The following is a 26,303-nucleotide window of genomic DNA, read 5'->3' on the forward strand; positions in this document are numbered from 1 at the left end:
CAGGTGAGCCTGCCATCCATCCCCAAGCAGGGAACTGTGTCAACGTCTGAGCTCTCGGTCTTTACCCATCGGCCATCCTCAACACGTGACAGGCAGTCGGAGGAGGTCTTTAAGAAGGCAGGCCTTCAACGTACTCAACTCAGTTTGCTGAAGATTGGGGAGAATCTTAACACTAGCAACCCCCCACCCCCACCCCGTTAACCACCCGCATGTCACCAAGTGCCAGAAACAACTGCCAACCCCCACCTGAGAAACCACACGTCACTGAATGCACCCACCTTTTAACATCTTCACAGCCACGGTGACTGGCCGGTTGGGCTTGTCCTTGTCGATGCCAATGGTTTCGCCCATCACCACCTGCCCAAAGCAGCCTTCACCAAGCGGTTTCCCCAGGGTCAGCCTGAACATCGAGCACAAAACACACAGGTTTCAGTGGGCGCTACTCCGCTACGCTCAGCTCAAACACATCGTGCCCCAGAAGCTAGGCTTCCGGAAATTATGTGAAAGTGAGATGGCACCACGGGACTGTGCTGAAGCAGCTTTCACACTGGGCCACGTGTTTGGAAGGGCCTGACCTGCAGAGCGACACAGGCAAAGATCACTCAGAAGACTGTGGGATTCTCCGTTTGAGAAAGCTGAGGCATGTTTTTCATTGAAACCAAATGTCTGAACTCATCTCTGATGACTTTGTCCAGTTCACTCACAGCTGACTGCCCCTGAAGTCCCTTCCACCTTGCCGGACCAATGGGAGACCCCGATAATTTCCCATCGTCTAAAGCTACGTTTGGTTGGCATCAAACTTCCTGAAGGATATGCGTTGTGAATCCACAAAGCTGTGAACATGACACATTCCAATTCCTCTTCTGCCTGTATTGTGTTGGCCATTTCTTTCCTTTGCTCTCCTTCCCTACTGCGGGTCACAAAAAGCTTGCGAGTTACTTTTAAGAACAGGTTCCTCCTGGATAGGACTGCGCACTGCATCCCAAGACAAAGGTCTATAGCATGGAAAGAGGCCCTTCGGCCCAACTTGTCCGTGCTGCCTAGTTACCACAATTGGTCTAGTCCCTTTGGCCTGTGTTTGGTCCATATCCCTCCATAGCGATCCCATCCATACAGCTGTCCAAATGTTTCTCACAATGATGTCCTCACTTCCAGCACTACCCCTGGCAGCTAAGCCCAGGTACTCATCACCCTGTGTCTGAAAAATATTGCCCCTCGGGACCGTTTAGTATCTCTCCCCCCTCGCCTTGAACCTTTAGGCACCCCCACCATTCCACTGAAATAGACCCCCACAATCGGAGATCGGTCAGGCCAGGGGCAACGGCCCTTGAGAGCATAAGGTCATTCTCTGGCTCTCACTGTCCTTCGGAATGGGGACTATGGAATGGGCAGACTGGAACCGGAGGGAGCTTGCTTCAGAGTGAGTGTGTGCAGCTCAATGCAAACTGACAGCCCTGCTGCTGGTAACCAGTCTGTCAGGGGCAGGCCATCTCACTGAGCATACAGGCACCCTCAGTATATTCTCTCTCTCTCTCTCTCTCTCTCTCTCTCTCTCTCTCTCACACACACACACACACACACACACACAGAGGCACGCACACATGCAAACACACACAGAGGCACGGGCACGCACACACGCAAACACATACACACAGACGTACACACACACTCACACAGACACACACACACACTCACACAGGCACACACACACATAAGCACGCACTCACACAGACAGACTGACACACAGTCAGACACACACACAGGCACACATACTTACACAGAGAGACACAGATACAGATACACACACACACACACATGCACGCACTCACACAGACAGACACACTCACACAGAGACACACAGTCAGACACACACAGACACACATACTCACACACACAGACACAGACACACACACATACACGCACACACACCAATCAACTGTGTTAATTTAAAACACAACACAGTCTGTCACATGTGAACTGTCTGAAGGCCTTTAACATCGCCTCACATTGATAGGAAATGGGGCACCAACAAGCTGTGAGGGTGTGAGTGTGTGTGCGCCTGTGTGTGTGTGTGTGTGTGTGTGTGTGTGTATCAATGTCTGTGTGTGTGCCTGTCTGTGTGTGTATGTGCCTGTCTGTGTGTGTGTGTGTGTGTGTGTGTGTATCAATGTCTGTGTGCGCGCCTGTCTGTGTGTGTGTGTGTGTGTGTGTATCTGTGTCTGTGTGCGCGCTTGTCTGTGTGTGTATGTGCCTGTCTGTGTATGTGTGTATCTGTGTCTGTGTGCGCGCCTGTCTGTGTCTGTATCTGTGTGTGTATCTGTGTCTGTGTGCGTGCCTGTGTGTGTATGTGCCTGTCTGTGTGTGTATCTGTGTCTGTGTGTGTATCTGTGTCTGTGTGCGTGCCTGTCTGTGTGTGTATGTGCCTGTCTGTGTGTGTATCTGTGTCTATGTGTGTGCCTGTCTGTGTGTGTGTGTGTGTGCCTGTCTGTGTGTGTATCTGTGTCTGTGTGTGCGTTTGTCTGTGTGTGTGTATCTGTGTCTGTGTGCATGCCTGTCTGTGTGTGTATGTGCCTGTCTGTGTGTGTATCTGTGTCTGTGTGCGTGCCTGTCTGTGTGTGTATGTGCCTGTCTGTGTGTGTATCTGTGTCTGTGTGCGTGCCTGTCTGTGTGTGTATGTGCCTGTCTGTGTGTGTGTGCATCTGTGTCTGTGTGCACGCCTGTCTGCGTGTGTATGTGCCTGTCTGTGTGTGTATCTGTGCCTGTGCGCGCGCCTGTCTGTGTGTGTATGTGCCTGTCTGTGTGTGTATCTGTGCCTGTGTGCGCGCCTGTCTGTGTGTGTATGTGCCTGTCTGTGTGTGTATCTGTGCCTGTGTGCGCGCCTGTCTGTGTGTGTATGTGTCTGTGCGCGCCTGTCTGTGTGTGCATCAATGTCTGTGTGCGCGTGTGTGCCTGTATCTATGTGTGTGTGTGTATCTGTGTGTGTGTGTGTGTGTGTGTGTGTGTGTATCTGCTATAAGGTGTTGTCATCAGCAGGCAGGGGTGGGGTGAATAAGCAGCCCCTGGTGAAGTGGGCACGAACCAGGCCTGAGGAGGGGCATTGGTGGGTGGGTGGGTGGGGTGGGGTTCTCAATGTGGCTCTGTGATCCAATTGCAGGTCCAATGTGCCAAGCGCGTTGGAGCTCACAGTGAGCACCGCGGTGTGGGGTGGTGCTGATCGAATTGGGGCCTGCCTGAGCTGGGCTCCCACCCCTGGGGAGAGGCTGGCAGGAGGGATACCCACCCCAGCGAGAGGTCAGAACCAACGCTGGGGCAGTTGGAGAAGGAGCCGAGGGGAGAGTTGGAGAGCAGCAGGCCCAGACTCCAGCCGGCGCAGGCCTTGCTCACACAGCGCCTGATTCCCAATCCACTCTCTCACTCTCCACGGGAGGTGGCAGGACTCGGAACAGTAAAAAAAGACAGCCTTGTGGATACACCACCTTCAAGGCACGCTCTCTGCCTGAAGTCAATGGACGGTCTTTGAAGAGAGGAAGGAGCCTCCCAGTTCAGCTCAGGGCACGTGCCCAGGCTCTGAACCACAGCCTCATAAACAGGCCGCAGTGCTGTGTTATAAATAAACCCGGTCACATTCCTTCTTGTTTTCATTCCACTTCCTGTTTTTGATCTCAATGAATGAACTGTGAGCTCGAGTGTTCATGGAAACCCTGGGCCACATGCCACTTCCACTTCCCTTCCAGCCACAGAAACCCCGAGCCACATGGGCACCTCAAGCCACACACTCAACAAGCCAGGATTGAGGCCGGGGGCACAGGGAGAAGAGACTGACTGAGGTGGGGGGGGGTTAGCATACTCACTTGTCTCGGGGAAACTCCCAGCGTGGGTCCTCCGGCAGTTCATACTCCGAGACTCCTGCCAGCATGGGGGCACCGCTGGACGAGTGGCGTGCAGTGCGAACCAGCAGGACCCCTGAGTTCATGGAGGAGCTGGAATCAATGGAGACCTGTGGTGGGACAGAGACAGAGGACCTGTTGGTTAGAGTCTGCACACAGGAGTCGCCAACAACAAGCAGATGCTGGGTCCTGTGTTTTCATCTGTCCCAATCACTTATTCCAACGCCACCCACCCCCCCCACCACTCCCGCCTTGTCATTCTGAGGTGAGCGGTTCCCGTTTTCCCACCTGCAGGGCTCAGCTCAAATTCATGCCCTTCCAGGGCCTCGTGACTGTTTATGCTCCTCACAGCAAGGTGCTGAAACAGGGGCTGCTTGTATCCAAGTGGAGGTGAGCCATAGCCGTGACATAGACAGGACTCGTGGACAGTGTCAGGACAGAGTGGTTGTGTGTGTGTGTGTCTGTGCACACGTGTATGTGTCTGTGTGCCAGCACATGTGTGTATGTGTCTGTGCATGTGTCCACATCTTTGTGCACACATGCATGTGCTGATGTGCATTTGTCTGTGAGCGTGTGTGTACTTGTGCACATGTGCATGCATTTGTGTACGTCTGTATGTGTCTCTGCTTGCGTGTGTGTGTGTGCATGTATTTGTGCATACTTGCACATCTGTGCATGTATTTGGACACCCGTGCATGTGTCTGTGCATGTATTTGTGTACACATGTGCGGTGTATTTCTGCATGTTTGCATGTGTCTAAGCATGTCTATTTGTGCATGCGTCTGTTTGTGTATGTGGGTGTGTGCCTGTGCGTGTGTGTGTAAATTGGCCACCTCCTATGGCAACTGAGATAAAGACAGAGGGCACTGGATTTACTGAGCAGGTCATTCAGTATCTCTGAGGCTTGCATTTCTGCGTTCGAGCAATGGACAGGGCTCAAAATGGGAACAGGCTATTCAGCTTCTCTAGCTTGCTCCTGCATTCGAGATCATGGCTGAACACTTCCCTTGAGGTTGCCATTTTCCAGGGACACTCCCTGACCTCTCAATGTCGCCGAAATCTCGGGACGCATCTATCCCACAACGTACTGGTTGGTTGGATCCTTGGTTTGCAAGCTTCCGAGCCTTTCTGAGTTGTCCATCGCAAGGGGAAGCAGAGAGAATTGACCGGTTTTGTCCAGTTCCCCCCCCACTGGAGGGGACGAAGCTGAGCTCGCTACCTCTGAGAGCTCCTCCCAAGGGATCAGTCAGCTGTGTTCCCGTTAACGGTAGGTTTTCCCAGAAACCACCGGGACCTGATGCTGAACACAACGGCAAGGCTAGCTCTCCCCCAGAATTTGGATGAACTGCTCCCAATCGGCTGCTGAGCCAAGTTTCCCACCTCATTCCCCATGAGTGACCGGAAGGTCGGATTGATGGAGCAGGGAATGGAATTCGACCAAAGGTAGCAGTGGGGCTCAGTCAAAAGAGCCATCTCTTCTGTATTCCAGCCAACGTCCTGATCTGCTGGCTGGCAGCCTGGAATGGTTCTCATGGGGTGGAAGCCGTCTGGCTCGTCACTGTCCCACTGGCTTCCTGAAGGGATGCCTGAATTCCTGTATGATCAGGCACCTCCCTGGGTGGGCAGACATGTTTAAGGAATGCAGACATCTTGCTTTCCCAAGCTTCCTGTGATGCAGCCCAGCATGGAAATTGGTAGCACAGGCCTCCCGGGTGATACAACCACTGCTCCCCCCAACCAACCCGGATCTCCCTGTGAGTGGCCTTTCTCTTCAAAATGCCAGACAGTGCTGTCACTGTGACCCTGGTGGAGGGGGGGGGGGGTGGGAGGAGACAGTCTTTGTGAGGGCCTCTGTGCCAGTCAGTCCCACTGGGCCTGCCCCAACCGTGGCTGTCAGGGGGCGGGGAAGGGGGTGTGGGGCAGTTGGCAGAAGGCCTGGCACAGCACAGGCTGACAGCAGCCCAAAGAATCTGCAAGCCCAGGTCCGCCACTGTGAACAGGGACAGGGTGGGGGGGGGGGGGGGGGGGGGTTGATGCTGGTAAATCTTGGACACTCTGCATCCCAAGAGCAGGGCTGCATTTTCCGTTAGTCAGGATCATTCAGTAACGCTGAGATGCGGCACATGATCAGCTCCAGCAAAGGGGGAGAAGTGGGCCACAATGGCTGACATTCTTCCAGCTGACATAGGCTAGCCATGAGGAACCTGTGGGGTAAACCAATTCCTCTTCCTGACAGCTCCAGTGCGCTATCCATCAAGGCAACTTGCAAAACACCTTTCAGTCAGTGACAGCAGCTGAATCATAGAATCCCTACAGTGTGGAAACAGGCCCTTCGGCCCAACAGGTTCACACTGACCCCCCCAGAGCATCCACCCAGAGCCATCCCTCGATAAACCCACCTAACCTACACATCCCTGAACACTACGGGCAATTTCCCACGGCTGATCCACCCACACTGCACATCTTTGGGCTGAGGGAAGAAACCGGAGCACCCAGAGGAAACCCACGCAGACACTGGGAGAATGTGCAAACTCCGCACAGACAGTCACCCGAGGCTGGAATTGAACCCGGGTCCCTGGCACTGTCAGGCTGCAGTGCTAACCACTGAGCCACTGTGCCGCCCCGAGAATAACGTGAAGTCCCCATCCATGTCCCAGGGATGACGCGCACACATCTCTAACAAACAATTCTTACTGGTGTCCTGCTACCATATCTCACTTACTCAGCGAGACTCGCTGACTCATGAGCATCTCTTCCCTGTGACCTGAATAGAGCAGGCACTTAATGGAAGATAAACACTTCTCAATTTACTGCAGACAGCGACAAGCGAAGAAGGTTTAAATAAACATGATAGACGACAGAGACAAGCTGATTGAACATCTCTCTCTCTGCCAAAGTGATTGAAAAAGAAGCCTTACCGTGGGGGCATATTCGTGTACTTGGCACCTGATCTGAATAATGAAATAGGTTCACAGTTCCTCATGCACAGAGGTGACACTCTGTCACTTCAGTGAGCTGGGTGCAGGGAAGGAGGTTAAGGGGGATGGGGGTGAGGCGGTGGGGGAGAGGCAGAGAGAGAGGGAGGGAGAGAGGCAAGAGAGGGGAGGGGAGGGCAGGGGACAGAGGGGAGAGAGGGAAAGGTGAGAGAGGGAGAGAGCAGTGACAGAGGGAGAGGGGAATGGGACAGGGGAGGCGGAAGGGGGAGAGAATGGGAGTGGAGTGAGGTAGAGGGGAGATTGGGGGGAAATGTGGGGAGGGGGGAAGAGACGGAGAGGAAAGAGAGAGGGGGAGGGGAGAGAGAGTGAGAGACAGAGAGCGCGAGAGAGAGTGTGTGTGAGAGAACGAGTGTGTCAGAGAGAGCGAGCGAGATAGTGTGGTGAGAGGAAGAGAGAGAGAGAGACAGCGTGTGTGAGAGAGACAGAGAGCGGCAGAGTGTGTGTGAGACAGGGAGTGGCAGAGTATGTGTGCAGACAGAGCGGGAGAGTGTGTGTGACAGGGAGCGGGATACTGTGTGTGAGACAGGGAGTGGGAAAGTGTGTGTGAGACAGAGTGGGAGAGTGTCTGTGAGACACAGTGCAGGAGAATGTGTGAGACAGGGAGCGGGAGAGTGTGTGTGTGTGTGTGTGTGAGACAGGGAGTGGGAGAGTGTGTGTGTGAGACAGAGAGTGGGAGAGTGTGTGTGTGAGACAGGGAGTGAGAGTGTGTGTGTGAGACAGGGAGTGGGAGGGTGTGTGAGACAGGGAGTGGCAGAGTGTCTGTGAGACACAGTGCAGGAGAATGTATGCGACGGAGAGCGGGAGGGTGTGTGAGACAGTGTGTATGTGAGAGAGCGAGTGAGAGAGAGAGAGAGAGAACGTGTATCAGAGGGAGAGAACTCCTGAAGGACGCAGCACCATGCTCTCCTGCTGTGTGATGAGGCGGTGATCCCAGAACGGTGCGGTGACACGTGGGAGGGATGAGGGAAGGGGCCAGGACAGCGATGGGACACCAGGGCTCTGGGACACAATGGGCAGGGAGCAATCAGATGGATGTGAAAGCAACGGCAGGGAAGGACGGGACTGGGCTCACTCCCAGCTCCATCACCCCCCGAAGCAGGAGCCCAGCAAACCTCTTGGCTCAGAGTGGCTTAGCCCAGTGATCCTACACTGTCACCCAACCTGAGGGTCATTGCTGGGGTGGGGGCGGAGTCTCTATCCCCTGGATCTGTCCAGGCACTGACTGAGATCCCACTGATCGGGCTGGCTCAATACCACGGACATCTGAACCACAGCGAGTCTGGAGCCGAGCTGGCAGTGTGTGCGAAGGGGCCAAGGTTATTAGCGCTGTTGAACTCTTCCTTTACTTTCTGTTACCTGTCTGCGAAGGGGTATACTCTTGGCAAGCTTATGGACAGCGAGCTGCCGATTGAAGTCGGCCTTCTTGGCAGAGCTCTTCATGCGGATGATAACGGCGGCGACAACCATGCAGGAGGTGAGGAATGCTCCAGTGCAGTAGATGATGATCTCCAGGTAAACAGGAGAGGTCAGGGCTGAAGGCTTCTCCTCCATCACTGCCACAAGTTGGAGAAAGAGCTGATTTACAAAACGGAGTGCAGAAAGGGAGAGACAAACTGACACACACACACAGAGAAAGAACAACGCCGCAATGTGCCCACAGCAGCAACACTGTGAATGCAGGGCACTGGGGAACATGCTTCATGTGGGAAAGCTCAGTGAGGGGGCCTTCGGTTGGCAGCTCACGCCTCGCAGCACCCCCTCCCCCACCCCACATCCCCGCGCACACCCCCACCCATGCTCTGCTGCCCTCACACCATGCAAGACACTGCCACCCTGACCAGGAGGGAGAGCTGCCTGATCGCACTCAATGCCAGGCTCTGTGATCAGGGATCAGTTAGTGCTGGTGCCCAGCCACGCCACAGTCACAATTCCCCAACTTGTTCTCCACCACCCCCCAACTCCAAGGCCACCATCCCCAATAACAACCCTGGGGTAAAGCCTGTCCCTGCCTCCAGTCACGACCCAGCCAGGCTGCCACTTGTCTCTGGGTTTGGTCACAGGGGGATGGGGAGCAAGGTTGATGCTAACTCTCCCAAAGTGGGTGGGGATGGGTGAGGGTGAGTTTGAGGGTGTGGGTGAGAGTGTGTGGGGGTGTGGGTGAAAGCGAGGGTAAGGGTGTGGGTGTGTGGGTGAGGGTGAAGGTGAGGGTGAGGGTGTGGGATTGGATGTGTGTATGTGTGGGTGTGTATGTGTGTGGGTATGGGTGTGGGTGTGGTTGTGTGTGGGTGTGGGTGAGGGTGTATGTGGGGCTGTTTATGGATGTGTATGTGTGTGTGTGTGTGTGTGTGTGTGAAGGTGGAAGGTGTGTGTGTGTGTATGAGAGTGTGAGGGTGTGTGTGTGTGCGAGAGGGTGAGGGTGGAGGGTGTGTGTGTGAGGGTGTGTGTGTGTGAGGGTGAGGGTGTGTGTGTATGTGTGAGTGTATGAGTGTGTGTGTGTGATGGTGAGGGTGGAGGATGTGTGTGTGTGTGTATGAGAGTGTGAGGGTGTGTGTATGAGAGTGTGAGGGCATGGAGTGTGTGTGAGAGGGTGAGGGTGGACGGTGTGTTTGTGTGTGTATGAGAGTGTGAGGGTGTGTGTGAGAGTGTGAGAGTGTGAGGGTGTGTGTGTGTTAGGGTGAGGGTGGAGGGAGCTGTAAATTGTCCAACTGGAGGTGCCACAAACTAAGGATGAGTAATCCTGTCCGTTTCCCAAGGATTATCCAGTCTCCTTCCACCATTCCTGACCGCCAGCGGGAAAAGGGGTGCCTGATGTTCCCGTCGGCCCGGAACAGTGTGCTCTCTCTGGCCGTCGGTCCTGGTGGTTCTCCCAGACTCCCAGTGCTGACTCCAGGTCATCCACACATTCCCAGTGTCACCACACCGTGACCCACCGTGAAAGGCCAGCATTCCTCATGCTCACAAACTCCTTCTGTCCTACAGGCCCTAAGCCTTTCTCCGTCCCCTCCCACCAGGGACAATCAGCTGGAGAACATTCGGAAAGGCCCGCATTCCTGCTGATGTGTTTCACTGGCCCAAAAGGCCATGGGATAACAGGGTTAGGATCACAGATAGCAGCCACGCTGGAACCTCACTGAGGATGATAGCGATACACTGAGTTCATAACTACAGAGCAACACAGGCCTGCAGCCTCCATTCAGCTGCCTGGTACAAGAACTGTGCAAAATGCCAACACAAACCGAATGTACCATCGTTGCATGCCTGACAACAAGGTGTGTGTGTGTGTGTCTGTGTGTGTGCGCACACCAATGTCAGGGAGTACAGGCTACGCTGAGGTAATCGCATTAGATCAATCATCTCCCCCCCCCCAAACTGTCACTGTCCCCCCCAAACTGTCACTGTCCCCCACAAACTGTCACTGTCCCCCCCAAACTGTCACTGTCCACCCCAAACCATCACCATCCCCCCTAAACCATCACCATCCCCTAAACCATCACCATCCCCCCCAAACCATCACCAACCCCCCCAAACCATCACCATCCCCCAAACCATCACCAAAACCCCAAACCATCACCATTCCCCCTAAACCATCACCAACCTCCCAAACCATCACCATCCCCCAAACCATCACCAAACCCCCAAACCATCACCATCCCCCCTAAACCATCACCATCCCCCCCAAACCATCACCATCCCCCCCAAACCATCACCATCCCCCAAACCATCACCATCCCCCCTAAACCATCACCAAACCCCCTAAACCATCACCATCCCCCCCAAACCATCACCATCCCCCCCAAACCATCACCATCCCCCCCAAACCATCACCAACCTCCCTAAACCATAACCATCCCCCCTAAACCATCACCATCCCTCCCCTAAAACAGTCTGGGCCCCACACTTTAGGAACACTTTGAAGACATAAAGGAGAAGATACGGGAATGATTGGATGATTGGTGAGAACATTTGCAGGGGCTCACAAACTTCTGCTCTTTTGATAGATTGCGGAGTTTGGGAAGGCTCTCAGCACAGGAAGCACTGCTAATGGGTAGCAGAAACCGACCTTATTCAGAGGGACATTCTCTCACACACACACACACACAGTCCCTCTCTCTCTCTCTCTGTCTCACACACACACACACACTCCCCACCTCTCTGTCTCTCTCTCACACACACACACACACACACACACACACACACACAGACAGTCCCTCTCTCTCCCCCTCACACACACACACACACACACAATCCCCGCCTCTCTCTCTCTCTCACTCAATCTCACACACACACTCTCTCTCTTTCTCTCTCATAAACACACACACACATACACGCATGCACACACACACACACTCTCTCTCTCATTCACACACACACACTCACATCCCCTCACACATACACATACACTCACACAACCTCACATACCCCCTCACACACACACACACACAGTCTCTCTCTCTCTCTCTCTCTCACACACACACACACACACATTCTCTCTCTTTCACACACACACACACACACACACACACACACCCTCTCATATACAGACACACGCACATTCTCTCTCTCACACACACAAACACACACTCAGACACACACACGCAGATACAGTGAGAGAATGAAAGGAGTGCAAGACAGACAAAGAAGCAGAGGTGGAGATACTAAGAAGCTAAGTCACAGAACTGTTTTAGCATAGAGGAGGCCATTTTACCCAACGTGTGTGTGCTGGCTCTCCCAGAAAGCATTTGGTGCCATTCTCCTGTGTTCTCTATTAGAACTGGGTACACTTCCTTAGCGGAGAATGGTCTCATTCCCTGGTCCATGCCTCAAGTGAAGCTGCCTCCCGCACAGAGTCAGGCAGCATATTCCAGACCCTAGCCACTGTCTGGATTGATAGCATTTTCCACATGCCACCTTTGTTTCCTTCCCTAATTCGCTGAAATCTCTCCATCCTTTCCTACAGTGCCACAGCCAGAGTGTTTCATTTATTGAATGGGACCTGGAGGTCGCTGGATGAGCAAGCACTTACTCGCTGCCCTTCAGAAGGGTGGGGAGTGAGCTGCCTTCTTAAACCACTGCAGTCCTCCTGCTGTCGGCTGAGCCACAATGCCGACAGGGAGGGAAATACAGGGTTCTGAACCACCGACCCGGTGATATATTTCCAAGTTAGGGTGGTGAGTGCCTTGGAGGGGAACTTAAGAGTGATTGTGCTGCCCTTGAGCTTCTAGATGTGTTTGGAGCATGCTGCCTTCAGAGAACTATACATGATACTCAAGTTGAGGGCCTAACCTGCCTGCTCTTGTACCCTACAGCCTTGTCAAGAAATCATATGATCCTGTCTGCTGTTCAAACCGCTCTCCACCCATCCTGACAATGTCACTGACACACACTCACACACCCAGGTCCCTCTGTTCCTCAGAATTGAGAGTTAAACCTTGAGAATTCTAACATTTTCTACCGTCCTTCCATGTTCTTTGCACCAAAATGTATCACCTCATACTTCTCCATATCGAACTGCATCTGCCACCTATTGGACCCAATGTGTCAGCACCCTTTTGGAATTCTACACTGTCCTCCTTCCAGGTTACAACGCTTCCAAGTTTTTTATCATCTGCAAACTTGGAAAATGTCTATGCCCACATACATGTCAGGAAAAGCAACACAAGAAACTCCTGCTTCCCAAAAACCATTCATTCATGTGACTCTATTTACTATCACTCAACCAGTTTTGTGTTCATGTTGCTCATTTTCCACTTTTCGGGATATTCACATCCTACCACATCAACAGCATTGTCCGAATCAACCCTCTTCGTGAGCTCATCAACGAACCTTCGACAAGTTCATCCAGCCCAATGTTCCCTTCAGAAATCCATCTCCTTCATTCACCTGAAATTGTCTGTGTGTCTGTCACTTTGGTCAGGGACTGTCGTTTCCAAAGTTTCCCACTGCTCATGTTAAACTGACTGGCCTTTCATTGCTTAGCTCGTCCTTGTACCCTCTTCTGAACAGGAGCGAGACATTGTTGGTCCCCAGTCCTCTGGCACCCTCTTGAGCCGAGGGAAGGTGCATGCCAGTGCTTGCAAAATTTCCATTCTCATTTCCCTCAATATCCTCGGGTACATCTCATCTGGTGGCTCATCCACTTGTTATCCAGCCCCATCTCCTCCTCATCAATTTTAAAGCCTTCTCATGACCAAATTTCCTTCCCCACCCCCATTGGCCCGGGAGCCGCGAGAGATGGAAAGGAGTGGGGAACTCCCGGATGGCTCAGCCTTTACTCTGCGATGGTGTCCCTCTGCTTCTGGAGCACCAGCAGCAGCTAGCACGCTTTCTGTATTGTCAAGCCCCGGAAGGGTGTTCGAAAGACATCACATTTCGACTCCAAGCCCAGTCTATATCACGCTCCCTGCCTGGCCAATCCCACTGTGCCGGCGATCAGTTTCGTGCATCTTCCTTGCACTCCCTTTCCAGCCAATCCATCTTTCGGTCGGCTCACACGACTGATGGTGTGCCCTGATCGAAGTGCTACATCATTGCAGGACAATATCTTGACTCCAGTACTCAACTCCTCTTGGTACAGAGGCCAACACGCCAGCTGCTGCTCAGTGTCCCTGCATGTTTGCTTCCACACGCAAGGCTACACAAGCTCCATTACTCCTCACCATTTCAGAAATACTCTGCAAACATCTGTCATTGATATGGGTTGTAAATAGCTGGAGCCCAAGCACCGATCCATCTGATAACAGCCTGCTGCCTGACAAATGACCAATCTGGTGTTATTTTGCCCATGGGCCACTCCTCAATCCATGCCAGACCACTGACCCAATCTCACTTATCCTCGTTTCAGTTAACCTGCTTCTTGTGTCGGGCTTCATCAAAATGTTCTTGAAGAGCTAAAAATACCGGGTCCACCAGTTCTTCCCCAATCTATTCTGCTCATTTCGTCAGCAAAGAAAAGGTGAGAAGTCTGATAAACATGACTTTCCTTTCAGAAATTCATTTCAATTCTGCCCAATCCCGCGTTCTTTTCTGAGCATTTGTCATCACATCCTCTACAAGATATTTTCACTCCAGTGATGGCTGTCTGACTGACAGATCTGTAATCTTGAAGTTTCTTTCTGGCTCAGTGCCGGGGACCTGGGTTCGATTCCACCCTCGGGTGAATGCCTGTGTGAAGTTTATAAATTCCCGCTGTGTCTGCCTGGGTTTCCTCTGGGTGCTCTGGTTTCCAACCTGTGCAGGTTAGGGTGGATTGGCCATGCTAAATTGCCCGTAGCATTCAGGGATGTGCAAGCTGGGTGGGTTAGCCATGGGAAAATGCTGCATTATCAGGTGGGGTGTGGGTCTGGGTGGGATGCTCTTTGGAGGGGTGGCGATGACTCAATGGGCTGAATGGTCTGTTCCCACACTGTAGGGATTCTACGATTCCTTCCAATCTGCAGCAACCAATCCAGAGTCGAGCAGCATTTTGAAAGATGACCCACCAACACATCGAGCAGTTGCACAGCCGCCTCCTTCACAATGGACAATACAAACATACAAAGCAGAAACAGAAGGAGACCATTCGGCCCCTTGAGCCTGCTCGACCATTCCCTTAGGATCGTGGCCCATTGCTTGTGTTTCAAATGTCATGTGGCCACCTAGACCCTGTACCTCCGAAGGCAGAGTTCCAAAAGTGGGCAACATGCTCAAAGAAAGAAATTCCTCTCACCTCTCTCCTGAAAGGGGTGATGCCAAATTTCTCTCCTTTCCATGTCCGCCCTTGACAATACCATCTAGGGTCCTGTCTACCTCAAGCATGACATGGTTACACTCTGCGCAACTGCAGTGGAGACAAACCTGGCCCTGTCTTGCCTTTCCTCACGAGACAGCCCACCCATTCCAACTCTCCTTCGGGGAAGCCTCCTGGGAGCTGCCTCAAAATGCATTGACATTGTTCCTTGGAGACCAAAACTACAGGATCCCAGATGTGGTCTCACTAATGCCCTGTCAAACTGAAGCATAACGTCCTGGCTTTTATGTTTAATTCCTCCTGCAACACAGGCTGGCCTCCTGTTAGCCTTTTTTAAATTATTTGCTGCTCCTGCAGACTGAGGTTCTGTTCAACATCCATAAGAACCCCTGAATCCCACTGCGTCGCGGATTTGCACAGTCAGTCCCTGTTTAAGGAATGTGCTGATTGTTTGTGCTGCCTTCTTATGTGATATTCCACCCGTCCTGCTTGTTACCCACTCGCTCAACTTGTCTGTAGCCTTCTGCAAACTCCTTAAATCTCTTCCAATCTCTTACACACCATGGCGAGAGAGCGATAAGGAGGAGAGAGACATGGTCAGAGAGAGAAATGCAACTGGAGACACAAACAGTGACTTCACCCTCCCCATGGCAGCTAGGATTAACACTCTCCAAAGTTTCAAACCTTACATTTACAGCTGCTAGGTCTTTGTATCTTTCAACCCAGTCGAATGTGAATGGTGGTAGCTAAATCCTGGACTCTGGGATTTCATAGACTGAAGTGGCTCACTCACAGGAGAATTGGGATGATGCTGTGGCTGTAAGAGGTGTGTTTTGTCCTGGGTTTATTGAAGAGGCAGATTGGGCAACAGGTGCGAGCAGTTTATGAAAGAACAACTTGCAAGGCTTTGGGTGTTTTTTCAAAATTCCAAACCGGAACAATAGAAGCAGCCTGAATGGGTGTCATCAAACCCCCACCCTTAGAACCTGAACTTTTAATTTTCAGCAGTAGGTGCTGTTGGGGTCTTGAAAAAGTGGAAGCTATTTTCTTCCCATCTCTCAGTTACATCCGGAGGTTGGGGGTTCTCCTCCTGGGCTGCTGGATTGCATGTGAGGCAAAATCTGTTTTCTGAATTTTTCTTTTGCCACAGGGGCTGGGTTGATGGGATGTTAATGCAATGGAACAGGTAATTAGGAACAGTTACTGTATCTGTCATTCTGTTAAGTCTTTCAACAGAGTTAAGATATGCCAAGTTCTTCTTCCTATCGTTGTACCTTAACTATAGTGTTTGATTAAATTGTGTTTTGCATACCACCGAGTCGTTTGATTAAGCAAATTGCATCTGGAACACAGCACCTTACATTTACCTTTGACATCAGACAAAGTTAGGGTCTAGGCTACCTATTTTGAAGGGTTCTGGTCTGGTCCATCACAGAGTCAGTCACTGAGGTACTAAGAGGATAGAATAGCGACACTGTTTGGGAAAACAACCTGAGCGATAAAGCTAAGCTCTCGCAATGTCTTGCATGTGCTCGCCAGAACAGCAAGCTGGGCTCACAGTCCACATCAACACTGCGCCGGCCAGTCCTCGATCAGTTACTGGCTTCAGATCTGGCTGCAGCGATCCCTTAAGGAATCTGATGCATAAGCAGCAGTCCTGTTTCTTAAACAGAAAGTATCAATGTGTCTGCAGGAACACCGTACCTGAACACGGGGACAGTCCAACCCTGTTCATCAGTTTAACGCAGTGCAGTTGAGCCTTGAAATGGCAAATTCCAGCTCTACACGTTTTACTGTTGCTCTGAGAAAAGCCACACTCAGCGTGCAAGGTTTCAAAACACAATGCAATGCCAATTGTGAGGCCCGCCGCCTTGTCTCCGCACCACCACCCCCCACCGACAACCCACCACCCTGACCCTCAACAACCCTCACATCTCCAACAGATTTCATCGTAACCACAGCTTGAAGGAGGAAGAGTGAATGGCTACTTAGGAAGAGGTTTACGTTTGGCAAGTTTGGTGGACCTTGCTGATAATTGAGGAAGTGTGCTCCATGCTGTGCCTGGCATGGCAACTTCCATCCTGCTGCCAATTATCAGCCCTTGCCAACGCTGCATTGATAGTCACTCCCACCGCGATGGAGGTGGCATCAAGGAAGCATGCCAGAGCTTGCGAATGTATTGCTAGAAAGCATGGTCAGTTGGTACAGAGAACGTGCAAAGTTACGACTATAAAACAAGAGAGGAAAAAAAATTTGCACTTTAGAAGTTTCTTTTCAACAAAACCCATGAACTGCAAGGCCAGCGAATTCACTCCGTCACTTCCACATGTTTATTTTCAGGGTGAGAGTGCTAGCGGAGAGGAGCCTTGGGCCATAATTGCAGCATCACCTCTCCACCTCAGCCCGGTGATCTGTCACTGAGAGTAAGCTGACCTTGGAGTGTGCGCACTGCTTCTTGAAGCCAGGAGCTCCATGTGAGTGAAAACTGATCAGAAAAGCCCTCTCCCAAACTCGGAAAACTGTGCTCAGTTAGCCATGACAGATTTTCCGCGGGCTCAAACCGTTTTTACAGACGATCTTTTCAGTTTTCCAGTGCTCGTGTGAAGTGCCTTGTGATGTTTGGCTGTGACAGAGGCACATTTTGAATATGAGGTGCCGTTGCTGAGCTGACAGAGCCAGACATTCAGAAAACCGTGGGCGAGAAAATGTGAATGAACATGCTCTGTCGATGGGACACACTGCGGATAAGGGAATATGAAATTCTGACAGAAAACACTGCAAATTCTCAGCAACTGTGCAGAGGCGCAGAGTTAACATCTCAGGTCCGCGAATGATCATCAGAATGGGCTTGGAGTAATTTGCAGCATTTGCTGTTTTTATTTCATGCAGTTTTGTCCTTTGGCCTTCCATTCGAGCAAGGTCAATCTGTTGCAGTGGGGACGTGACTGAAGGCAGGAGTGAGAAGCACACCAGTTCAGCTTGGGGATTCACTAAGAGTTCATTCAATGGAATCACTTTGGAATGAAGTGCTGCTCTCAGCAACGGTGAGCAGGAATCTACGGGGCTGTTGTCAGAGAGCCTGTGGGAGGCCCTCCTGTCCTAGAACTTTTGGGTGAATCAGACTAAGAGTGAACTGCAACGTGAGCTTGTTTGCTGGGCTGGAATCTCTGGGCTCTGTGGGAAGCTCAGCTTGAATTTTCATCCCCTCTTGCTCACACACCATCACTGCTTCACTGGGGTGGGTGGGTGGTGGTGGTGGGGGGGGGGGGGGGGGGGGGAGGCGGTGGTGCAGGGCTTCGACGTAAGGATCTGAAACGCAGACCAATGCCCATGTCAGTGAATCCGTACAAGCTAGTGTACTTGCCTGGGCTGGGAGCTAGTGTACTCGCTTGGGCTGAGAGCTAGTCTACTCGCCTGGGCTGAGAGCTAGTGTACTCGCCTGGGCTGGGAGCTAGTGTACTCGCCTGGGCTGAGAGCTAGTGTACTCGCCTGGGCTGGGAGCTAGTGTACTCGCCTGGGCTGCAGAACAAACAAGAACATGTATGTACTGGGCTTGAATCTTTTTAATACACACACACACACACACACACACACACACAGACTCTCACACACACACACTGACACACAGACACACACACACACACACACACACACACAGCATTAGGAAATTGATTTGTGGGAATAATTTGTGGTCAGTGGCTTTTTTCATAAATTTTCCCCACCCCACTCCCTCCCCCTGCCTGATTCACTCCCTCTTTAGAAGCAGTGCGATACATGGGATTTTGTTCAAGGGGTTAATGGTCGAGAAAACAGCAGAATGTACCTGGAAGAACTGTCAACCATGCAGAGTGATGAGAAATCCCAATAGAATTACCCGCCAAACAGGTATACTCCCCAGCATCCTCAAAAGTAACATTGCGTAAATATAGAGCCTCCAGTTCTTTGTCCGTGGTATTAAGACCGGCTGTCTGGAAGAGAGAACGGAAGCAAATGGACAAGCAGACGACATAAGAACTACGGACAGGTTCAGCTGCAGACACCATGTTATTTGGTGCCAGTTGCCCACTCCCAGCGAGATCCACCCAGGCCTTGCGTTAAAGTGATACCTGGCTTGACAAGTGACCTTCCGGGACTGCGCGAGTCCAGACTTATCCTGGGAAGCAAAAAAGGTTTCCAGTTACGTGTTAAACCCGCCACCATGTTGTTTTCATTGCGCCCATCTCCACATGCGAGTGATGGGCCTCATGGAGAAAATGGACCCACAATGTCCAGAACACACCGAGAGTGTACAGCAGCGTGGAGGGAGAGCCAGCATTAAACAGAAAAGGCAGGGCTCAAAGGTGGCGCAGTGAGTGTGAGAGCAAAGAGGTGCCAGAGGGGGGCTGAGTTGTGTGCTGAAGCCTTGGAGAAATGGGAACCTGAAATTTATCATTTCTTCGACTTGAAAAGCTACTCCAAACAGAGATGGCCACTTCCCAACGCCTGCACCAGCTCTTTTGGAGAGGAAATCCAAATGTTTACTGAGACTGGCAGTGAATCTGTCAGACTGAGTGTGAGAAGGGGAGGGGATGGCCTGATGGTGTTATAGTTGGGCTATTAATCCACAGACCTGGATACTGTTCTGGGGACCCGGGTTCAAATCCCTCCACGACAGATGGTGGAATTTGAATTCAATAAAAATATCCGGGATTAAGAGTCTAATGATGACCATGAATCCATTGCTGATTGTCAGGTAAAAGCCACGTCCTCCAGGGAAGGGAACTGCTATCCTTACTGGGTCTGGCCTACATGTGACTCCAGACCCACAGCAATGTGGTTGACTCTGAACTGAACAACTAGAGATGGACAATAAATGCTGCTCTCATCCCGTGAATTAATAAAGAAAAATAAAACGCTAACAGGTCTAGAATTGCAATTGCTGTACGGCTAACTCACGGGGATGGGAATGGTGTCAGTATTCCTTCGCGCTAGCTGTTTCCTGTCAGCTTTGTAACAAGCCCACCAGCATCTGTCCACTGCGCGCCTGCCCCCTGAACACGTGGACAGCACCAAAATGCTCCCCAGATTTTCTCTGGGAAGCCGGGGAAACGTTTCAGGATTTGTGAGGAACTTTCGAACAGCGACAGTGGGTCAGCACCAGCTCCCAAGCCTGCCCTGATCTCAGTCTCCCTGTGAATTTGATGGAAGGCTGCAGAGTCACTGGGAGGAAGTAGGGGGCGACACTCTGGAGTACATCAGTGCCTCAGGGGCACTCTGTGCCTTTGGAGCTTCCTGTGAAGTCCAAGCTGACAGATTGGGCCACGAGGTGACAACAAGCAAGCCTGAGAAAGGCTTCACCTTGGGCACCACCGTGAAGCTGATTCAATCCAAAGGCAGGCAATGCCGACACGCTGGACAATTCCGTGCTTCCCAAAACACCTCCCCGACCTTTGGAGTGCTTCTCCCCTGGGAAAGGAAGAAGCAGGTTGAGAGCCTGCCAAGTTGCTGGGGGGATGACAGGGCAAAGCTCAGGCCTGACCTCTCATCTCCGTGGGTTCCTACCAGCTTTGGAAAGCACGAGCAGAAGGATGGCATTGATATGACAGGCTGAATGGCCTCCTCCAGTGTAGGAAAAGACCATTTGAGGGGCATGAATTGAACCCAAAGCAAAATCTCATTAGCGAGACCACACCGGGAATACCATGTACAGTGCACATCATCTCATGTAGAGGACTGTGTGAACACAGAGATGACTCACCAGCTGAGTATCTGGAACAGGCAAGGGATTGCCAAAGGAAAAGTGGTTTCTTTAGGCGTCTCGGACATCGAGAGGATCCAAACCTATTCAACCCGGACCCCCAGGGAATGTGGAGGGGATGTTCCCTCCTGTGAACAAATCTAGAACCAAGGCTCACTGTTTAAACACACCCGCTGAAAACTCTTCTCTCTCAGAGGCCCTTTGGAGCCCTTTCTCGCAAAAATGCAGTGACGCTGACTCCTTGAATGTTTCTCGGGCAAAGGTTAGGTCACAGGTTCTGGATAAGCAAAGGGGTGAAAGGTTATCAGAGGGCGGTGGGCACAAGAGAGTCATCGGACAGGCTAGCAAAGGGACAGCAGGCACCAGGGCCCGAATGACTCTCCTGCTCCTGATCACCGTGGACCCAGTGGGTCCCTGGCCGTAATGTTGCCTATCGGTGCACCGAGGCTTGATGGAGAGGAAAGCAAAGGCAGGCAGACAGGCAGAAAATGACCGTTGACGTGAAGCGCAGCAGAAGGAAGGGGGGAGGCTGAAGTGTTCAGTGACATTGTGGGCATTTTTCCATGGTCCTCTTTGAATTTGCACACAAACAGCAGAAGAAGTTGGGGGGGGGGGGTAAGAGACCAAAAGCTTACACCACCAGAATGGGGATGGAATCTTATTCGTCACCATCTAAAAGAGTCCCAGCCCTTTCTTTGGAGATGTTCTCTCGCTTTGGGTTTTACCTTTCAACTGTGGGCTGCTTACTGCCAGCCACGCAGACTGATTGGCCTCACCAATATAATTGGAAACTTTACAAATATACTCTCCGCTGTCAGCTTCAGTCACATTGTACAGAGTCAGCACTTCCGCATCTGAGCTATTAATCCCCGAATGCTAGAATAAACCAATAACAGACAACGTTGATATACCTGGAATGAAGAGAACTTTACTGACACATGTCCGTGGGTCTTCCTCCACTGATGGCTCACCAGGGGACAGCTGAGAGTAACTCCTCTCTCAGGGTTTCTCCTGGGGTACAGGGGGAGCTTGCCCTCAGGCCAATGCCCCTCAGTGTCCACAGGTGGTCACATTCTGCAGGATTCTGGGTAAATCCAGTCAGTTGGCCCCCTCAGTCCTGGGCACTGGGACCACGTCCACTATGCGGACCATGTGCCCACGCAAAGGGTGGGGGGGTGTGGGTGCTCTCGCACGTGCCCTGCAGCCAGCTGCTGAGTCACCACTTGAGGCAGCGGTGCAGCAACAACATGGCCGATCCAGGGCCATGAGGGATGGATGGGCGACCCTGGCCTCACCAGGGTCACCCACACCCCCGCAGCAGCGGGCTCATCGCCAGAGCACACTGCTGGGAGCCCTCCAGGATGGCGCAGGGAGCCCTTGCCGGTTCAGAGATCGGTGTGTCTGGGCAAACGGGACCCGTGGCCAGGCACCGCCGTTTTTGTTGGGCTCTGGGATTTCAAGTGGGGGAAGGGGAGGCCCAGCCATGTGCACCATCAGCGGACGAAGACCCCAGCAGGATCCCACCACCACCATCACAGGAACATGGCAAGTCAAAATTCAGAACCAGGCCACCCTCACTCCCTGCTCTGCCACTGGGATGGGGCGAGGGAATGTTCTTATGACCCCTGACTGGCTCCTCCTCACCCAGTTTACGGACTGACAAACATTTCTGATTGCAAAAGATGATCCGGGGTCCGGTGGGGGGGGGAGACGTCAGATTTGGCACTGGGCGGTGGTGGGACACAAGGGGCAATGAGGAAGCTGGGACATTTGGAGAAGGGCCAGGAGACCTCAGTGTTTCCCAACTGCAGGAGCTTTGTACTGGAGTGGGATGGGCCAGCGGGCAGCAAGGTACCACGAGAGCAGGCTCCCACTCAAAACTGCCTGCGGTGTCACCACCTGGCCATCCAGTCATGTGACAAAAAACCATCGTAACTCCTTCCTCAAACCTGTCGCTCCGAGACGCTGACCCTGGCGGCGTGAAAGCCAGGCTCCAGCTTGTCCGGGGATTGGGATACACTTCCTTCCAGGCACGGGGCATGACGGGGAAAAGAGTAACCAGGGACTCGGGAGTAAAGTCAACCTGGGTAGGGCTGGTCACTGTGTTACTGAGACACAGCAAGACTCAGAAAATGGGTTGGAAGGGGCAAGAGTGCAGGCAGGGAGTGGCAACACGCACCCCCCCCTCAACCAAAGGCGCTCCTCACAATCGCTAACAGCATGTCACCCACAGTGTCACGTGGCACAGCCCCAGGCAACTCCACATTCCCCAGCAATTGCTCGCTTTCTGGGATGAGGACCCAGGGATGGAGACCAACCCTCCCTTCTGGCTGGAGAGAACTGGGGAGGGAGGGAGAGGACAGGGAGGGGAGGACAGGGAGGGAGAGGACGGGAAGGGAGGGAGAGGGTGGGGGAGGGAGGCAGAGGACAGGGGAGGGAGGGTGAGGACAGTGGGAGGGGAGGGAGAGGACAGTGGGAGGAGGGAGAGGACGGCGGAGGGAGGGAGAGGATGGCGGAGGGGAGGGACAGGAGAGGGAGGGAGAGGACGGGGAGGGAGGGAGGGAGAGGACGGGGAGGGGACGGAGAGGACAGGGAGGGGATGGAGAGGACGGGGGAGGGAGGGAGAGGACGTGGAGGGGAGGGAGAGGATGGGGGAGGGTGGGAGAAGACGGGGGAGGGAAGGGAGAAGACAGGGAGGGGAGAGAGAGGACGAGGAGGGGAGCGAGAGGACAGGGAGGGAGGGAGTTGATGGGGAGGGGAGGGAGGGAGGGAGAGGACAGGGAGGGAGGGAGAGGATGGGGAGGGGAGGGAGAGGACAGGGGAGGGAGGGAGGGAGATGACGGGGAGCAGAAGGAGAGGACAGTGGGGTGTGGGAGAGGATGGGGTGCGGGGGAAAGGCCTGGCCCCTGAGCGAGTGAAGAGCGAAGCAGGGAGCTTCAGAACGCTCCTGCAGGGAGCAGCAACTCAGCCGGGTTTCTCGGGGAGAGGCTGTCCTGGACCCGGAAGCCGGGTCTGAGACAGGAGTGAGGTGGGTGGGCTGTTGTTCTCAGGGTTGGCACAGTCGCCACTCCGGTCAGCACGGGGCTGGCAGTGCGGATGCCCTGTTGTTGACATATCGGGGTCAGGCAGAAGGGCACAGAGTGCCAGCTTACCTTCAGTATGGAGACGTAGGGAGAGCCATCAGGACCCAGCCTGCTGCCGTTCACCTCAGCGTGTTTCAGCCACTGGATGTGGGGCTGTGGGTCACTATACACTTTACAGACAAACTCCACGTCACTGCCCACTGTCACACTCTTGTTGGCAGGTAAGCCAGCCTGGAGGATTGGCCGGTGAGGGGACCGTTCTGAAAGAGACAGGAACAACAAGCACGTGAGAGGGTGGCAACGCCGCTCTGTCACCAGACTCTCACCGCAACATTTCCAGCAATTTCCAGAAACAGAAAGAGACCATGCCATCTCCAGGCCCCCTGACCTCAGCCCGGGTAAAATTACAGCTTCCAACACGGATTTGGGCTCATCGGGGCGACACAGACGGACCGGCCGGGAACCAAAAGGCAGTGAGTTCTCAAAAACTGCTTCGGCTGTTGGTTTCCTGCACCTTCATCATTCAGGTCATCTTCATCAATACTATCCCTCCCAACTGGGAAATGTGGGCACACAAAGCACGATACCTCACCCTCACAGCGACTGACCAAAGCCGCCTGTCCCCAGGCTGTGACACTCCCTACGCCTGTCCCTCACAGGGACTGACCAAAGCCGCCTATCCCCAGGCTGTGACACTCCGTACGCCTGTCCCTCACAGGGACTGACTAAAGCCACCTGTCCCCAGGCTGTGACACTCCGTACGCCTGTCCCTCACAGGGACTGACCAAAGCCACCTGTCCCCAGGCTGTGACACTCCCTACGCCTGTCCCTCACAGCAACTGACCAAAGCCGCCTGTCCCCAGGCTGTGACACTCCCTACGCCTGTCCCTCACAGTGACTGACCAAAGCCGCCTGTCCCCAGGCTGTGACACTCCCTATGCCTGTCCCTCACAGGGACTGACCAAAGCCGCCTGTCCCCAGGCTGTGACACTCCCTACGCCTGTCCCTCACAGGGACTGACCAAAGCCGCCTGTCCCCAGGCTGTGACACTCAGTATGCCTGTCCCTCACAGGGACTGACTAAAGCCACCTGTCCCCAGGCTGTGACACTCCCTACGCCTGTCCCTGAGACGAAGTGATTGAGGCTGAAACCAAGATCCAGCTGTGAACACCAGTCCCTTTCTCATGAGCAGACAGTACAAATGGCTCTGCTGTGATACATGCTCCAGAAACTAACAGCATCTTACCAGAGGAAGACAAGACAGCTCCTCAGGACTAACTTGGAGCAGTTTTGCAAACATCGTTAACTACTAACATATCGCCTTTGGTCAACTCAGTTCATGGGTCAACTCATGCTGGTAGCAAGCCCACTTTCAATCCTCAATAAATCTCTCCCATTTATTGCAATGGAGACACTAATTCTGCTGTAATGTCTACATCTGCTGAATTTATGACAGAGCAGCCGCACGATCTTTGCGGCCTTGATTATTTTTTAATTAACTCTAACCAGAAATTCTTTATCTAAGTTTCGGCTGAAGCACGATTCACAACAATTCTTTAGTGAATAAACAAGTGGCAATACTGAACACTGGACTGGGCATTTTGTTTGGTCCTGTTGGGAAGGTGCAAACAAATTCCTGACTTGGTGTGCATACAAGTGCGCAATAAAAGCAGTTTAAACACACAGTTATTAGCACATGCCCTCCCAACATGAGCAAGCCTCACAGGCAACACATCCTCACCTGGTTACCATCCTGCTCTTTGGCCTCAACAAACTTCTCCTGTGCCAACAGCTGTCGCTCCAGGGGTAGCATCCCCATCTCTGGGTCAGAAGCCCAGGAGGTCGAACACTGCTCCCAACACATCTGCTCTGCAGCTGAGGCCTACACACGCACACTCCCATCTGGACAGAGCACTTCACCATCCAGGGGGGCTGGCTTTCAGGTGAAGCAATAAATTGGGGCTCAGCTTGCCTACTCGTTTGTACAGAGTGATGGAGAGAGGCTGTCCATCTCCCTGATCTGGGCCAAGCATTTATTCTCATCTCAAACTCCAGCACTTGCCTTCTGAGCGGTGGTGTTTCAAGGGCCCATCTCAATACTGATTAAATGACCTGAGGGTTTCTAACTCTCGCACCCTTCCCAGGCAGTGAGTTCTAGTTCCCCGCAACTGTCTGGTAGAACACATTTTCCTTACACCCCCTCTAAACCTTAGCTTAAAACTGTGCCCCCTAATCAGTGACCCCTCTCCTTAGGGGAAATGTTTCTCCCTATCCACCCTGCTGACACCCTGCATAACTGTGTACAACTCAGTCAGGTCTGCTTTGAGGAAAACAACCCCAGCCTTTCCATTATCTCTTCATTGCTGAGCCACTTCAGCCCAGGTAACATCCTGGTGAATCTCCTCTGCACCTTCCCTGCAGCAATAACATGCTTCCCCAAGTGTAATGTCCGGGTACGCAAGTCCTCCAGCTCGGGCCTATCTAATATTACATACAGCTTCAGTAGTAAGCTCCTAGCTCTCGTATTCACTATGAAAGATCACAGGACATGATTCGAGGATGGGTACAGTCATTATCCGAAGAATCCTGACCAACATTTATTTTAAACTCAACAAACATACCGAGACTGGTCACTCTCACATATATGGCTTTGCTGCTGTGCTAACTACATGATAGTCTCTTGTTCAAAACTGTGCAGGCTGCACAAGGCTAATGGCACACTCAGTGTGTTAACTCAGTTTTTCTCTCTCTCGGCAGATACTGCAGTGTTTCTCCAGGGCTTGTTCTGTGATTACCTTCCCACCCCAAACCAAACACAACTCCTTTCCTAAACCTTCTGTCTGGCTAGCACTGAACTCAGCGCGAGTTGTGAAG

At 52.7% G+C, this 26,303-nt stretch overlaps 1 protein-coding gene across 6 annotated transcripts in view; it reads right to left on the minus strand.

Annotated features, from left to right (window-relative positions):
- LOC125447980 (fibroblast growth factor receptor 1-like) overlaps nucleotides 1-26,303 on the minus strand; it is a 173,861-nt gene that overhangs the window by 28,707 nt on the left and 118,851 nt on the right. For 5 of the 6 annotated variants that reach the window (XM_059641209.1, XM_059641211.1, XM_048522809.2 and 2 more), the window contains exons 7-11: nucleotides 23,499-23,689; nucleotides 21,072-21,222; nucleotides 8,240-8,436; nucleotides 3,852-3,997; nucleotides 279-400 (exon numbers count right to left, since the gene is read on the minus strand). In XM_059641209.1, the coding sequence (XP_059497192.1) occupies nucleotides 279-400; nucleotides 3,852-3,997; nucleotides 8,240-8,436; nucleotides 21,072-21,222; nucleotides 23,499-23,689 (807 nt within the window). Of the gene's footprint in view, nucleotides 1-278; nucleotides 401-3,851; nucleotides 3,998-8,239; nucleotides 8,437-18,432; nucleotides 18,578-21,071; nucleotides 21,223-23,498; nucleotides 23,690-26,303 lie in introns of all 6 variants that reach the window. The other variant, XM_059641213.1, reaches the window with a different exon arrangement.

Source organism: Stegostoma tigrinum, chromosome 40 (genome assembly GCF_030684315.1).
Source record: "Stegostoma tigrinum isolate sSteTig4 chromosome 40, sSteTig4.hap1, whole genome shotgun sequence".
NCBI lineage: Eukaryota > Metazoa > Chordata > Chondrichthyes > Orectolobiformes > Stegostomatidae > Stegostoma > Stegostoma tigrinum.